Source organism: Geotrypetes seraphini, chromosome 4, assembly GCF_902459505.1.
Source record: "Geotrypetes seraphini chromosome 4, aGeoSer1.1, whole genome shotgun sequence".
In the NCBI taxonomy this organism is placed as follows: Eukaryota; Metazoa; Chordata; class Amphibia; order Gymnophiona; family Dermophiidae; genus Geotrypetes; species Geotrypetes seraphini.
Genome location: NC_047087.1, coordinates 272,012,004 through 272,029,807, shown reverse-complemented (window position 1 = coordinate 272,029,807; position 17,804 = coordinate 272,012,004). Strand labels below are relative to the sequence as shown.

General features: G+C 40.9%; 1 protein-coding gene across 4 annotated transcripts in view; it reads left to right on the top strand.

Annotated features, from left to right (window-relative positions):
• MGMT (O-6-methylguanine-DNA methyltransferase) overlaps positions 1 to 17,804 on the top strand; it is a 492,598-nt gene that overhangs the window by 416,758 nt on the left and 58,036 nt on the right. For all 4 annotated transcript variants that reach the window (XM_033943725.1, XM_033943723.1, XM_033943722.1 and 1 more), the window contains one exon: positions 1,039 to 1,178. In XM_033943725.1, coding sequence (XP_033799616.1) covers positions 1,039 to 1,178 — 140 coding nt within the window. The remainder of the gene's footprint in view (positions 1 to 1,038; positions 1,179 to 17,804) is intronic.

The following is a 17,804-nucleotide window of genomic DNA, read 5'->3' as shown; positions in this document are numbered from 1 at the left end:
ATGTTTTTTGGGGTTCGGATTTTATATTATTTTGTGACCAATTGATGGTGAAAGTATATTTGTAGTGGTCTGACCAGAGAGAAGGATGCCAGGTACCATTGGTGATGTGGATATTTGGTGTTTGAAGGTTATGAGGAGTGTATGCAGCAATATCAAGTTGGTGGCCTTTTTCGTGCTTGGGTTCAGGATTGAGAATCTGGTAGGACAGGGCGTTGAGGTATGAGAGTATACTCTCTACTTGTTTGGAAGTGTGGTCCTCGAGATGGAGATTTATGTCTCCAAGGAGCAAGTTATGTGTGGAGGTTAGAGAGTTCTGGAAGATGAATTCTTTGAGTTCAAGTTTTGAGGTGTTCCATTTTCCTGGCATGATGTAGCAGAGCAGGCAATTCAGGGTGCCTATGAGTGTGTCGTCGGAAAGTTGACAGGCATATTATTTTCTGATTCTAGATCCTCTGTGTTCATCCCATGCTTCTTTGAACTCAGTCACCGTTTTCCTCTCCACCACCTCTTTCTCTCGGAAGTGCATTCCAGGCATCCACCACCCTCTCTGTAAAGTAGAATTTCCTAACATTGCTCTTAAATCTGCTACCCCTCAACCTCAAATTATATATGTCAAACATGTTTTGCCTAACTGTAGCAGCTTTGTCACGGACACCCCTGTTAAAAAGGACAAACAAAAGTGTAAGATTTTTCTACTCTCTCCATTTACTACCTTCCACACACAATTTAATTCTCCTACCTCATACTGCCATGACTTCCTGATTCTCCCCGTAGTTCTGGGCAGCCCGAAAGCCGCGCTCCACCCCCACCTCTTATGTAAATGTGCTTTCAATGTCATTTCTCCTCCCATAAAAATATCAAAAATTTTGAAACCTTGTTTGATGAACCACTACCAAATGGCAGTTCAAGAATGCATGTTAGTAAAATGGAGAATCAGGGTACAGTCTATGCATTTTAAATTGTATCATCGTTAAGGGTTCAGTATTTATGATCATTTTGATTTATGTATAACCTTACTTTTTCTGTGCTGTTCCCCAGATACTTTCACCAGAAAAGTTTTGGAAACCCTGTTAAAGAATGTGAAATCTGGAGACACTGTTACCTACAAGAAACTGGCTGATCTGTCAGGCAATAGCAGTGCAGCCCGAGCAGTGGGAGGAGCAATGAAAAACAACCCTGTAAGTTTTTGTCAACTTTTACATTACAGAATGAGTAGATGCAAGCGTAAACAAAATATAATTCACAGTGAAAGAAAAATTTTAGTTACAATTGTTGGAAAGTTATTTTTAAATAGTTATTGTTCAACATGATAACTGCAAAATAACAATTATAACATTGCCTGCATAATAAATCCTTAAACAAGAGACTGCAGTGGAGGTGAATAAGGAGAGAGAAACGAGGAGAGATATTGAGGGGTAGCAGAATGAACACACTTGTAGGTCAGCAATAAGATCTTGAACTATATTCGATGGCAGATAGGGTGCCAGTGAAGTGACTTAAGGAGAGGGGTGACATGAGTGTAGCGAGGTTGGTAGAAGATGAGTCGTGCAGCAAATTTTTGCACAGATTACAAGGGGGAGAGACGACACTGAGGGATACCAGGTAGGAGTAGATTGCAGTAATCTAAACGTGAGGTTAAAAGAGCTTGGACAAGGGTCTAGGTAGTGTACTCAGAGAAGAAGGGGCAAATTTTGGTGATATTGAAGAGATAGAAGCGACAGGTCTTAGCAGCTTTTTGGATATGCATAGAAAATGAGAAGTCACAATTGAAGACCACGCCAAGGTTGCGAGCAGAGGAGACTGGAACCAGCTCACTGAAAATGCTGCAAAATCATCTTGGAAGTGTCCACTCAACATCATTTCTCAGCAGCATTCAAACATTTGGCCACCCACTTGACTGACATTACTCATCGGAGAAGGCAATCCTCTTCTAGTCGGTGCAAGCCCAATGTCGGTATTCCTGTGCAAATTGCAGCTATTTTTTTTACATTGAACCTTTGTGAGCATGGGTGCAGTCACCAGCCATCTGCTCCGGAGCCCCATTCGTAACAGGGTTTGCTGCACAGTTGTTTTGGATGCACATCTGGAAGCACCCTGGTTCGTTTGGATGATGAGTTGCTCCATGGTAGCATGCCAATCAGCCTGCACCAACCTGCGTAGCTAACCTTGCATCAGTGGCTCATGCTGCCCCAGGGAAATTAACCACTGTACTTCTAGTTTATGTCCAAGTTTGGTTTTTGGAATATCAGATAAAGGATCTTGTACCTGTAAAAGCATAGTATGCATGTGTTTTCCCATGGGGAAAAGGGATGGTTCTGAAACTGGAACAGGGCATTAAGCACAGGGACTTCCAGTTTAAAAGTCCCCCCCCCCTCTTTTTTTTACCACATTATCCTTCATATATTTCACCTGCAAAATATAGGAGATATTTATGTTTTTAAGCATTTATATACCACCTATAGCCTAAGTGGTTTACATTCAGGCTCAAGCACTTTTTTTCTCTTTCTGTCCTGGTGGGATCATACTCTGTCTAAAGTATCTGTGGCAATGGGGGATTAAGTGACTTGCCCAAGGTCAGAAGGGGCAGTGTGGGATTTGAACCCACTGCCTCAGGGTGCTGAGGCCATAGTTCTAACCACTGCACCACACTACTGAGTATTTCAAAGGGAGACACTGAGAGGAATTTTTCTTTTGACAGTTCTGGTGAGCACCCTGATTATTACAAAAATTGACCTCATTGTGAATAAATTTGATATTGAATAAAATACAGAAATTGAATCTCTGTCTATGTAATCATTATCAATATCATAAATCTAATCTAATCCTTAGGTTTGTATACCGCATCATCTCCACGTTCGTAGAGCTCGACGCGGTTTACAGTAGGAGAAATAGGAAGGAACTACAACAGAGGGTTAGAGGTAGAAGTGTGAAGAAAATTTAGAGGACTTGGGATGCCAAGATATAAGAGTTTCCTTGATTCCTAAGTTGGAGGGAGACTTACATTTTTTGAGAAAAGCCAGGTTTTCAGATGTTTGCGGAAAACTTGGAGAAAGCTCAAGTTTCGAAGAGGGGAGGTAAGGTTGTTCCAGAGCTCAGTGATTTTGAAGTGGAGGGAGATCCCTAGCTTTCCTGTGTGGGAAATGCCTTTTAGCGAGGGGAAGGATAGTTTTAATTTGTGGGAGGATCTGTATAACAATCTGGATTAAATTTCATAAAACATAATTACTTCCTCCCAATATTTTTAAAATAAGGATAAAGTCCCAAAACAAACATATTCAAAGCAAATTATACAGTAAAATTTTAAAGAACAAACTACTGAGAACACTAGATACTAAATAGTACAATTGTTTGATTAACTGAATCACATGGCAGTCAGTTTAGTCTGAACATTTTATGAAAAGAATCTCACCTCTGAAAAGTCTAACCTAAGCAGATTTCTGCTGATTCAGCTCAGTCAGTGAGAGCATCAATCCATGCCAGAGTCAGGTCACTGCTTAATAAACATACTGTCAAAAAGAACTTGAAACTGGTTCATAAAATTAGAGAAAAAAAATGAACTTTTTTTTTTTTTTCATATTCCTTTGCACGTCTTCTCATTAAAGAATAAAAGGGGCATTGCCCTGTACGTCAAAGAGTCTGCCAGAGAGAACATGACGGAAACAAAGAATAAGTTAGAATCTTTATGGGTCAAAATTCCGAGAACAAATGGAACGGAAATGAAGATCGGCATCTACTACTAACCCCCCAGGGCAGTCCGAAGAAATTGATGAAGAAATAACGACTGAGATTAAACACAACTGCAAGGGAGGAAATGCAGTTATCATGGGTGACTTCAATTACCCGGGGATAGATTGGAACCTAGGCATCTCCGGCTGCAGTAGGGAAACCAAATTCCTGGATGCAGTGAGCGATTGCTTCCTGGAACAACTTGTCAAGGAAAACATGAGAGGAAATGCAATTCTGGACTTACTTCTAAATGGACTACGAGGACTGGCGCAAGAAGTAGAAGGGACACTGGGAAGCAGTGATCATAATATGATCTGCTTCAGCCTAGACACGGGGGTGAAACAACGATCCAGAACGACGGCCACGGCGCTGAACTTCTGAAAAGGGAATTACGAAGGGAAGAAGATGGTGGGGAAGAAGATTAAGAAAAGGATAGATACTGTAAAAACGCTAGAGCAAGCATGGTCCCTTTTCAAGGACACAGTCACCGAAGCACAAAATCTATATATACCGCGTATTGACAAGGGATCCAAGAGGAAAAAGAACAAGGAACCGGCGTGGCTCACTGTAGTGGTGAAAGAAGCGATCAGAGATAAGAAGATTTCTTTTAAAGTATGGAAAAGGTCATAAACGGACGAAAACTGGAAAAAGCACAAGCAACATCAACACAGGTGCCATAAGGCGGTAAGAGGAGCCAAAAAGAACTACAAGGAAAAAATTGCCAAGGAGGTGAAAAACTTCAAGCCGTTCTTTTGATATATTAAGGGGAAATGACCTGCGAAGGAAGCGGTGGGGCCATTGGATGACCATGGAATAAAGGGAGTGCTAAAGAAGGACAAAGCCATAGCCGACAAACTGAACACATTTTTTGCATCTGTATTTACAGAAGAGGATAAACGCAACTTACCGGAGGCTGACAGGCTATACCTAGGAAACGAAGACGGGAAACTGATTGGGTTGACGGTCAGTCTAGAAGAGATATACAGGCAGATTGACAGACTTAAAAATGACAAATCCCCGGGACTGGATGGCATTCATCCGAGGGTAATCAAGGAACTGAAAGGGGTTATAGCTGAACTGCTTCAACTAATAACCAATCTGTCGATCAAATCGGGAAGGATTCCGGAAGACTGGAAAGTGGCGAATGTTATGCCAATCTTCAAGAAAGGTTCGAGGGGAGATCCAGGAAACTGCAGGCCGGTGAGTTGAGGAGTAGTGGCTCGTGGTCAGTAGGGGGTGATGTTTATGGGACGGTAATGGAATGGATATCAGAACATGATAGTGCAGTATTTTGTGGAGTTTTTCTACAAAAGGGCCTGGTTTTTTTATGATTCTGGGTAACTCTAGTTAGATACAAGCATATGTGTTAGTTAAGGCCACGCCCAATAGAAGCGTATGAAAAAACGGGTGAATAAAATCTGAATATGGATGCAGTCAAAGCCAGAAAAACACACTACAGATTAAAATAAGGGAAAGTATAATAATATTCTTTTTATGTACTTTGCTATTGGGCTAGATCATGGAGGAAATCGGGATGTGCATGGACTCCATTTTGTTTGCTGTCTTTTCTGTATCTTCTCTGTCTTTGGACTCCATTTTGGGTTCTTTGTCTGTCTGTGTCTTGTACTCCATTTTGTGATCAGCCTATGTCCCATGTCTTTGTTCAGGTTTAGCATCGTGGTTTTAATTGATACAGATGTGCCTTAGGCTGGCTAGGAAGAAATATCACAAACTGAGATATAACTTGCTTTAAATATGAATGAAATATGAGTGATTGGCTGGCCCGGAACTTCCTCTCTGACACCAGAATTGACATTGGGGAGAAGGCTTCTGGGCCGACGGCTGATCTTGCCTTTCTGGCTGTTTTTGCGGCGATGGACAGGTAAGCAAAGGGATTACCATTCTCCCGCAATCACCTGTCCCGTTGTCCCTACACACAGCTTTGGGACACCGTCACTGAAAACGGGATATTTAGGCATCCCCAAGCTTTGTGTGGGGACAACGGGACAGGGGATCAGAAAAAGGGACAGTCCCGTTCAAAATGGGACGTATGGTCACCTTAATGATACCGCATTTCATGTTAGAGCACAAGGAGGGCAACCTTTATACACAGAAGGTTGCATGAATGTGGGCCACAACATTATGTGTTGTCAGAACTGGAAATGCACAGAGGTCCAGAGACCACCTGTGATAAATAAATTAAAAAATAAGGGCTCCTTTTACTAAGGTGCACTAGCGTTTTTAGTGCACGCAGGATATTACCGTGGCTAGAACTAACGCCAGCTCAATGCCCTAATACAGCTTCGGAAAAGGAGCCCTAAATGTTTAATAATGATGAAAACAAACTGCAAGAGTGGATATTCTGAAAATATTTGTGAAATATAGTATTTAAAATTGCCAAACTCCAGTTAGTGATGTTTTCTGTATATACTTCATGGTCTCAGGGGCTACATAAAATTCAGTGGTGTGCTGCAGGCTGCCCACCCCTGCTGTGTAATAGATAGTGTGAGAACACTCAGATTAATTTTCCACAGCATGTAATGTGGTACAGGCCCACTCCAAAATAAATAAATACAGAACTGCCACTGAAATACATTGCCCTCTCCTAAAGTCAGATTTCTCCCTCGGTAACTCCTGATCCTATCATCCACTGAAGTCAGATCCCCTCGATATGATCCCCACCCATCACCAAAGTCAGATCCTTCTGACACCCCTTGGCTGATCCCTGATGTCTCAAACCCTATACCTCCAAGCATAATCACCCCCCCCCCCCCCAGAGCCAACCCTCCTGGGACCAACCTGGGGGTTGTCATTTATGATCTAGTGGGTAAGTGCACTCCCTCCTTGGACTAGAGCTAAATTGGTTCCAAAGACCTCTAGCAGTAGTCTTGCAGTGCTACCACTAGAGATTAATTTTCCAATGCCCCCTCATGGCACAATTTTGGATTTCACTCAAGCCCATTGGATGACTAATGGTGACCCCCCTGGAAAGTTCCTGGAAAGGTCAGGAGATGGAACAGAGGTTGGAGTTTTAAACTTTGAGGGGGTGGTGTTGGCCTGGGGGTTTTGGGGAGATCTGACATCAGAATATGGTATTTAAGGGGAGAGAGGTGTCAAGGGGTACACTGCCATTGTACTTGTTGACAAGGGTCATGCTAGCAGACTACTGACAGTGCACCTTCACCTAACACCTCCTCATGAGGTGAGTCTAGATGCAGCCACACCATCTGCATTTGTGACATCCCATGGTACTGATTTACATGCTAGCAGTCATTGATGGCCACTCCTTTGCTCCACTCTTGTCATGCATGTGAACTATCCTTCCCCATGATAAGCAAGCAGAAACATAATGGCAGATAAAGACCAAATGGCCTATCCATTCTGCCCATCCGCATTAACCATTATCTCTTCCTCTCTCTTAGGAGATCCCAAGTGCCTGTACCATGCTTTCTTGAATTTAGTCTCCACTACTTCTTCCGGGAGACTGTTCCATGCATCTACCACCCTTTCTGTAAAAATGTATTTACTTAGATTACTCCTGAACCTGTCACCTCTTAACTTCATCCTATGCCCTCTCATTCCAGAGCTTCTTTTCAAATGAGAGAGACTTGACTCATGTGCATTTATGCCATATAGATATTTAAACATTTCTATCATATCTCTCCTCTCCTGTCTTTCCTCCAAAGTATACATATTGAGATCTTAAAGTCAGTCCCCATATGCCTTATGATGAAGACCACGCACCATTTTAGTAGCCTTCTTCTACTGAAAGTAGTGTGGACTTTTTACCTTATTGACTGATTTTATCATGCAGTAGGTGTCAGGTCCATGCTAACATCAACCATTCAGTACAACCAGTTCTATGATAATTGCTTAATGTGTCCTTAAAGTGTTAGAAGAACCAGCTCTAGCTAAAGGGACTCAAGTGTTTAAAAACGTGAACATAGCACTATCCCCATGACGGACTGCAACTATTTATGAGTAGGCACAAATAACTCTTCTACCCAGAGACTATCACAGAAGAATGTTATAATGCAAACCATTGCTCCACTAGTAGTGTTATGAAACATTCCTGAATTATAGAGGTGATTTCTCAGGCCCAGGAAATAAAGGAAGATAGCTGCTGCTAGAATGGTAAACCATGCTGGTCGATATATGGTTCTGATGGTGTGTTTTGAAAAAATAATCCTAGTATGCCTTAGGACAGCAAAGTTTATAGAGCCAACTGGCCATACCATCTGATAAGACATGGGCAAAAAAAAAAGAAGCAAAAATGAAAATGCCAATATCTTTTATTGGTCAAGCCATGTTAGAATATATGTATTTTAGAGCAAATACATACCTCCTGTAGCAGTTTAAAGAGAGTGGGGCTTTCTTTTGAAAATGTGCTGGCAGGCTTCTGGGTACAATGGCCTGCAAGCATTACAGGCTACAGATTTAAAACTTGCTTTCAAAATGTATTACAGATACTTCTGGTACCAGTAGCTGCATTTAGAAATATATATTGTATTGTAGCTAGTTAAATCAGCCTTATGGTATTAATCTTTACATATCTCTACTAAATCTGACCCTAGTCACTTAAAATAATAAAATATGATTTCCTGAAGACTATAACTAAAGTATCTATAAAAACAAATGTTCTATGATGAGTAGTGCCCATAAAATGCTATTCTTTATGACTGGAATAGAATGCACAGTGAAAAATCAGAACTCTGTATTTTCTATCAAATAGCAAAAATCCATTTTTCTGTCAAATGATGTCAAGATGGCACTTAATTCCTGTAGTATAAATTCTACAAGTTTTTCTTTGTAGTTGCTTTGCTTCACATAATTCATACAATGACCTTCAACTTTATGAGACAGTGGAAATGGTGTCAGCGGCAGCTGAGAGCTGAAACATCTGTGCTCATAGTAGACCAGGGAAATTGTAGGGGTGACTCACATTTCACAGGACAAAATTTCAAATAAATATACTACAGTTTAGATTGATCAGATGATCTTTGGTCCTCACAAGATCTTCATAAAGTTCAATTAACATCTCATTAGAATAGTAGTATCATAGATGATGACAGAAAAAGATCAAGTGGCCCATCCAAACTGCCCAGACACACCATGGGGCAATAGAAATGCATTATAGCATTCTCACTTTGCACTTGCTTACATTAAATGTCACCTGCCATTTGGATGCCTAAATCTCCCAGTTTTTTAAGGTCCTCTTGCAATTTTTCACAATCCTGTTGTGATTTAACAGCTTTGTATCATTAAAAAATTTGATCACTCCACTCATTACTGTTTCCAGGTCATTTTTAAATATGTTAAAAAGCAGCAGTCCTAGCACTGTACAAAAAACATGCAAGAAACAATCTCTCCTCAACAGAGCTTATATCTAGTCAAGGCACACAAACATGACAATAAGAGATTACTTTAGACTATACACTAATGTGCCTATAAACTTATTAGAGTGTATCTGCACTGCCAAATATATATTCCAACTGCAAGCCATAGAGCTTGACCAACTGTAGGATGTCACTTCTTAATCCTAGAGTTTTGGTTTTCCATTTTAATACCCTGTTCTCCTGGGACATCCTTCTCAATCTGCTGACTATGACGCCCAACTAAAAAACATTCAGGAAGGAACTTAAAACCTTTCTATTCAAGAAATTTGTCAAATGATCTAACTAAACCGGATCGACCCTCCACAGATCCCCACACATACTATATCTATTAACCATGTATTCTCTCTGGAAATGCCCAGGCCAACTCTTGTTGTAAACTGCCTAGAACTGAAAGGTATTGGCGGGATAGAAGACACCAATCTAATGTAATGTAATTTTTAGGGCTCCTTTTACTAAGCTGCAATAGCGGTTTTAGCACATACTTAGCGCATGCAGAATTGCCGTGCGCGCTAGAAACTAAAGCCAGCATTGAGCTGGCATTAGTTCTAGCCGCGTAGCGTGGGTTTAGCGTGTGCTAAAATTCTGCGCGTGCTAAAAACACTATCGCAGCTTAGTAAAAGGAGCCCTTAGTGTAGCCAGTGGCCAGACCCCTGGCTTCCTGGCCCCATAGCTTTTCCACCAACCTTCTCCAACATTTAGTTTACAGAATGCATGAGTAGCCTACATCCAAACCCAACCATATGAGAATCCACATCTCTATGAAAATTTCTTGATAATAACTATTATACCTTGTCAGAGAAACCCATCTATTATAGTTGTATTTCTTTAATAATGGAGAATGTTGAACTAAAGAATCCAAAGCCATCAGAAATGACTGCTGTGTCTTTGGTAATAACTATGCAAAGTATTTTACATTGTCTACATTTTATGCTAACTCAGTCAGCTGTACATTTTGGGCTTCAACAAAGAAGAGAACAGAGGAATATCAAGTTAGTAATAGCAAGAAGTCTTGTTATTGCATCAATAATTAAACAACATAAATTCCTGTGCAAACAGCATACAATTCCTTAATATGAGTTAAGCACCTCAACTCGTGAGTTACTTGCAGAAGACATCAATCATTTTCTTCTCTCCGCCCCCTTGTCTCTCTGGGCAGCACCCCCTCTCCTAAGTCTTTACTTCTGCAAGCGAGCTGAGATGTATTTTCATGTGCTCTGCAGTAGATTTGTTATTTTCAGGATTTAATCCAATATTTTTTTTCCAAAAATGTTTTATTGAATTTAAATAAATCATTACAAATAAATACTAATATAATTTAACTAATTAAAAATATAAAACAAAACAAAATTATTAGATAAATAAAATTATATAACTAAGCTAAATATCAGGGTTGTCATAACATAATAAAAACAGAAATATTGCAAATCTTACTCCTTCCTATTCAATAAGCAGTTACAAATCTTTTTAAATGTCTTCATATTGCCACACTTGCCCTTAGATCTCTATGGGCTTCGGGGCCGTTACCGCGCTGCAGCCGATAGCGCGGCTTTGTAAAACAGGCCCTTAATTGTATATATTTTCTCATATTTGCTATATAAACAGACCATGTTCCACCATATGTTATACTCCAATTTAGAGGAGTCTTTCCAATTAATTAAAATTGTTTTGATTGCAATTACTATTAAGTTCTTAAGTAACTGTATTTTATACGTGTTTAATATAGATTTAAGACCATATTCTCCCAGAATAATTATCTGATAAGTTAGTGATTCTGTTATGGCTAATAAGTTTGACACCGTTGACCATATCTTATTCCAATACAACGTAACATATGGACATTTAAATAACATATGTTCTAAAGTTCCAATTCCTACTTTATAGGACCAACAAAAGTTTCCTTTAGAATTATCTAATTTTGCAAGTTTTACAGGAGTCCAAAATGCCTTGTGCAATAAAAAGAAGGAAGATTGCATAAGATTTGCTGAGTGTAATGATGACATAGCTGATTGCCAAACTATTTTCCACTGGGTTTCATCCAGTTTGATATCTAATTCAGACTCCCATATACCTTGAATCCCCCTAGGTAACCCACATATATTTTCTTTAAAACATTTGTACCACTTAGCCGCTGCTCCTCTACAATTTACTAAAGAAGACCCCAGTATCACAAGATCTGCTTGAACATCTTGAATCTTATTTTGCAAATGAGCAGCTTTTATACAATGTAACCACTGAATCCATCTATAATACTGTTGGTTAGATAATTTATATACCTCCGCTAAAACAGAAAAGATCTTCCACTCACATGTGAATAAGATAACCATTCAAAGTAGACCACTCTGAAATCCGCAGGAAGATATAAATCAGTCATCTATCCAAGGGCTCACTGTATCCAAGACATAGATCCACTGCTGTTCACAATAGATATAAGAGCATAACCAGTGGTCTATCGTGCCCAGCAGTCCGCTCACTTGGCGGCCCTTAGGTCAAAGACCAGTGCCCTGCTTGTGTGGAACAACTTTCATCAGAGAATCCTGTTTTATTATTCTCTGTTGGTATTCCTCAGAGCATAATTTGGGGTCCCTGCCCCCACATCTGGTCATCTCCTGCGCAGGTAGAATCTCCTAAAGATTGGTCAGATCAAGATGATATTCTTATATCAAACCTTAACCAGCTTTCTTTACCTCTTTTGCAGTCATTCCCAACAAAGGAGTCTAGCATTACTTGCGTATGTTCTGTTCCAGTAGGAACTTATTCATAAGAACATAAGAATTGCCACTGATGGGTCAGACCAGCGGTCCATCATGCCCAGCAGTCTGCTCACGCGGCGGCCCCTAGGTCAAGGACCAGTGCCCTAACTGAGACTAGCCCTACCTGCGTACATTCCGGTTTAGCAGGAACTTGTCTAACTTTGTCTTGAATCCCTGGAGGGTGTTTTCCCCTATAACAGCCTCCGGAAGAGCATTCCAGCTTTCCACCACTCTCTGAGTGAAGAACAACTTCCTTATGTTAGTACGGAATCTTTCCCTTCTAACTTTAGTGAGTGCCCTCTCGTTCTCTTCACCTTGGAGAGGATGAACAGTCTCTGTTTCTCTACTAAGTCAATTCCCTTCAATATCTTGAATGTTTCAAACATGTCCCCTCTCAGTCTTCTCTTCTCAAGGGAGAAGAGGCCCAGTTTCACTAGCCTCTTATTGTACGGCAACTCCCCCAGTCCCTTAATCATTTTTGTTGCTCTTCCCTGGACCCTTTCGAGTAGTGCTATGTTCTTTTTCATGTACAGACACCAGTGTTGAACGCAGTATTCCAGGTGGGGGTGTACCATGGCCTGGTATAAAGGTATGATAACCTTTTCAGATCTGTTTGTGATCCCCTTCTTAATCATTCCAAGCATTCTGTTTGTCCTTCTTGCTGCCACCACGCATTGCGCGATCAGTTTCATTGACTTGTCTACAAGTACTTCCAAGTCTCTTTCCTGGGGGCTCTCTCCAAGTATAGCTCTGGACATCCTGTATTCGTGCATATGATTTTTGTTATCGACATGCATCACCTTGCACTTATCCACGCTTAACCTCATTTGCCATTTCGTGGCGCATTCCTCAAGCATATTTATGTCTCTTTGTAGGTCTTCACAATCCTTCTGTGTCCTCACTACTCTGAATAACTTTGTATCATCCGCAAATTTAATCACCTCACTCATTGTGCCAATTTCTAGGTCATTTATAAATATGTTGAAGAGCACAGGCCCGAGCATCGAACCCTGCGGCACTCCACTCGTGACGCTTTTCCAGTCCGAGTATTGTCCATTCACCCCCACTCTCTGTTTCTTATCCGCCAACCAGTTTTTAATACACGTGAGTATATCACCCTCAGTTCCATGGTTCGCAATTTTCCGAAGTAAGCATTCATGTGGAACCTTGTTTAATGCCTTCTGAAAATCTAGATATACGATGTCGACCGGATCACCTTTGTCTATCTGGCTGAACTATCGTGAACAGAATTGGATCTATGTCTTGGATACTGTGAGCCCTAGAGGGCTTAATGCAAGACTTGAATGGATGACTTTGATTTAAATCTTCCCGCGGCTTTCAGAGTAGTTTATTTTTGAATGGTTGTCTTAGTCACATGATATGATACTATTTAAATGAGATGCTATGACAATGACACCATATTTGAAAACCTTAGAACTGACGGCAGGTCTTTTTAAATGGTGAATCTGTATATATGCTAATGGATTATAATACTCAAGATAGAGATTTTAGCATTTTGAAGTTGTTCTGTCTGACATTTTCTATTGCTGATGCGTTTGCAGGGATTGTTCCTTGAAATGGCAAAACATGATTTCATGTCAGAGCACAGAGCAGCTTTAAATATAAGATAAGTGCTCATTTTGAAATGGCTATAAAATTATGTAGTCAACTGAAATAAACTTTAATATGGTTGTTAGTGGAGTGGTAGACCAATAAGTAGGCTAGCTACATATAACCTGAACTTGAATGAAATATGTTTGTTTGGGTGTAGTCTTTCTCCAGATAAATGACTACATAAAATACATATTAACTAATTCTATACTGACTGATTGATGTGTGGATTTGCTTCACTTAATAACAATTGAAGAAAGAAAAATTGCCAGTTTGAATAAGTAATTACCAATAGATATGTAACATAGGTTAAAGAAACTCAACGGCAACACAAGGAAGATGGAGTCCGTAGAAAAAGCCTGGACCCTACTCAAGGGCACGGTGCATGAAGCACAGAACCTGTGCGTCCCCAAGTTCAGGAAAGGGTGCAAAAAAAATAGAACAAAAACCCAGTGTGGATAACAAATGCAGTGAAAAAGGCGATAAGTGACAAGAAAGCATCATTCAAGAAATGGAAAAAGGACCAAACAAAGGACAAGCAAAAGGAGCACAAAGAACACCAAAGGGAGTGTCACTGAGTGGTTAGGAAAGCAAAAAGAGAATATGAAGAGAGACTAGCGGGGGAAGCGACAAACTTCAAATCATTCTTCAGATACGTCAAGGGGAAGCAACCAGCAAGGACCCCTGGATGATGGAGACAGAAAGGGAGTGGTAAAAGAGGAAAAAGAGATAGTTGACAAGTTAAATGAGTTATTCACGTCAGTCTTCACGAGGGAGGACACAACCAATATTCCGGAACCCGAAGAGATCGTAAATGGAGATCAGGAGGATAAGCTGGTCCAACTAGAGGTAAGCCAAGAGGATGTCCTCAGGCAGTTAGACAGGCTAAAGAGTGACAAATCACCAGGTCCGGACGGCATTCACCCAAGGGTACTCAAGGAACTAAGGAACGAAATAGCAGAGCCACTTCGACAAATATGCAACCTATCCTTAAAAACTGGAGAGATCCCGGAGGACTGGAAAATAGCAAATGTCACGCCCATCTTCAAGAAGGGTTCAAGGGGTGACCCAGGAAACTACAGGCCGGTGAGCTTGACCTCGGTCCTGGGAAAGATGATGGAAGCGCTGATTAAGGACAGCATCGGTGAACACATCGAAAACAATGGACAACTTAAGTCGAGTCAGCATGGCTTCTGCAAGGGTAGGTCATGCCTCACAAACTTATTATACTTCTTTGAGGGGGTAAACAGCCAGGTGGATAAAGGGGAATCCATAGACATCATTTACCTTGACTTTCAAAAAGCCTTCGACAAGGTGCCACACGAAAGACTGCTTAAGAAGCTATGGAACCACGGGGTGCAAGGGGAGGTCCACCGATGGATCAAAAACTGGCTGGCAGACAGGAAACAGAGGGTTGGAGTAAAGGGACATTACTCAGACTGGCAATGGGTCATGAGCGGAGTGCCTCAGGGGTCGGTGCTGGGACTGCTCCTGTTCAATATATTTATTAATGACCTGGAGGCGGGAACAAAATGTGAGGTCATCAAATTTGCGGATGACACCAAACTATACAGCAGGGTTAAAACCACGGAAGACTGCGAAAATCTCCAAAAGGATCTGACGGCACTGGAAGAGTGGGCCAAAAAGTGGCAAATGAGCTTCAACATAGGGAAATGCAAGGTCATGCATGTAGGGAAAAAGAACCCGATGTTCACTTACAAAATGGGGGGATCACTGCTAGGGGTAAGTAACCTTGAAAAAGACCTGGGAGTGATGGTAGACACAACATTGAAGGCGTTGGCACAGTGCGCCACAGCCTCAAGGAAAGCAAACAAAATGCTAGGTATCATTAAGATGGGCATCACGACCAGGACGAAGGAAGTCATCCTGCCACTATATCGCACAATGGTGCGCCCGCATCTGGAGTACTGTGTCCAGTACTGGTCGCCGTACCTCAAGAAGGACATGGCAGTACTTGAGGGAGTCCAGAGAAGAGCAACTAAGCTGATAAAGGGTATGGAAAACCTCTCATATACTGACAGACTAAAAAAGCTGGGGCTATTCTCCCTGGAGAAGCGGAGACTTAGAGGAGACATGATAGAAACCTTCAAGATCCTGAAGGGCATTGAAAAAGTAGACAGGGACAGATTTTTCAAATTATAGGGAAACCACAAGTACAAGGGGGCACTCAGAGAAATTGAAAGGGGATAGGTTTAAAACAAACGCTAGGAAGTACTTTTTCACCCAGAGGGTGGTGGATACATGGAACGCGCTTCCGGAGGCTGTGATAAGCAGGAGCACATTACAGGGCTTCAAAGAAGATTTGGAGAGGTTCCTAGAGGACAAAGGGATTAAGGGGTACAGATAAGAGTTGACATAGGTTATAGGGATAGGAGTTAGAGATAGGTTATAGAAATAGTCAAGGACCACTGCTCAGGCAATGGGCCTGATGGGCCGCTGCGGGAGCGGACCGCTGGGCAAGATGGACCTCTGGTCTGCCTCAGTGGAGGCACCTTTTTATGTTCTTATGTTCTTAACAATCTAAATATAATTAGAAAAGGAAAAGAATACCACAACGTAAATAGAACAGAAGAAGAAATAAATCAGTTAATCAAAAGGCTAGCAAATTAGGCTAGAGAGACTGAAAGAATCAGCCATCCTTAGTATTTAGTAGGTAGCAGAACCATCCAAATTCAACTTTTCACTGAAGTCCTCCTGAAAGAGACGGGTCTTCTGGGCTGATTTAAATTTTATAAAGACTGATTCAAGATGGAGTGGTCTGGGGAAATCATTCCAGAGAGATGGAGCAATGCAAAACATAGCAGTTTCTGGTAGAAATAAAATTTTCCATAGAGGTAGGAGGAATGCACAGATGATTCACCTGACAGACCTAAGAAATTATTCCCTATCCTTTCGGAGTTACCTTTCCTTGACAAGAAGGCTTCTCCCTCTATTTCACCAACTGCTGATGACATTGCAAGAAGGTGTGTAAAGGTTAAGATTTTGTAATGGATCCATAAAGAAATAGGAAGCCAATGGTATTGAATAAAAGAGAAGTCACTCAATAATCTATGTTGAAGCGTCAGAGGATCCTTATGGATATGTTTTGCATGGATTGTAGACATTTAAGGAGATGTAGTGGAAGACCAGAATACATGATATTCTAGTGGTCAAGAATAAAACATATAGTAGATTTTGGGGGGAAAAATCATCAAGATAGTTATGGACAATCTGAAATTGTCACAGGACAAAAAAATAAGATCTTTAAAGAGATGCTATCTGAGGTGTGAATATATGTAAATTGTGTGACTGGAGTAATAGAAGTGCCTGAAAAAAAGGGAGAAAAAGCCTGCATGTTACCCAGTTAATTGTGATGGAGCCACAAGGAAACAGTAGATAGGTCTGCAAGTTTAGAAATATCAGGGGCTTTCAAGTCTGTATAGTGTACCAAATGAATATCATCTGTGTAAAAGAAAGCATACATACCAAATTCTTGAATCTGAAAGAATTAAGAAATATGTTGATAAAAGAAGGGGTGAGGTACCAGATTGGAAAATGACAGAAAATAATCACTCTGCAAGAAAAGTGGTGAATCAGGAAAGTATGTGCCTCTACTGCCAATGTCAGACAAATACAGTAGATTAAAAGAAGGGAGTGGTCTTTAGGGACAAAAACAAGGATGTTTTGCCATGGTCTAAAGCTGATTGAAGATCACTTACCAAGCTGGCAAGAACTGTTTCAATATTTGTACTCAGGTAAAATCCTGCTTGATATGAATAGAGAACATTGTATCAGTCATAAATTGAAGAAGTTGTTGAAAGACACCTCTTTCCTTAAGTTTCGATAGAAGCAGATATTAGAGAAAGGCTAGTAATTATCCACAAATGGCGAGTCCGGTGAGGACTTCTTGAAGACCACATGAACTATAGTCTGCTTTCATAAGGAGGAGAAGGCACTAGAAGAGAGGCAATAAGAAATCATCAACATGGCAAGTGGAAGGAGACCATTATGTGGGAGAGAATGGAGTCCAGGGCATAAGAGAGAGAGTCCTTGCTGAATCGACTAGTTTGTTGAAGGCTATGGGGGCAGGCATAATGAAGCAATTCCAGGAAAAGGAGAGAACAGGAGAGAGGAGAACTAAAGGAAACTGAGAGCAAGGGTTTGGAGGTGTCCTGCATTGAAACTAGTGATGGGTTATGAGGGAGAGGCAGGAAAGATTGCTGAAGAGTGGCAGTCTTCAAGGAAAAAATGTTGCAAGGGTATCAGCAGTCAGAAAATAGATGAAGAAGCCTTGTTGCCAAGGAAGGTTAACTCCGAAAGG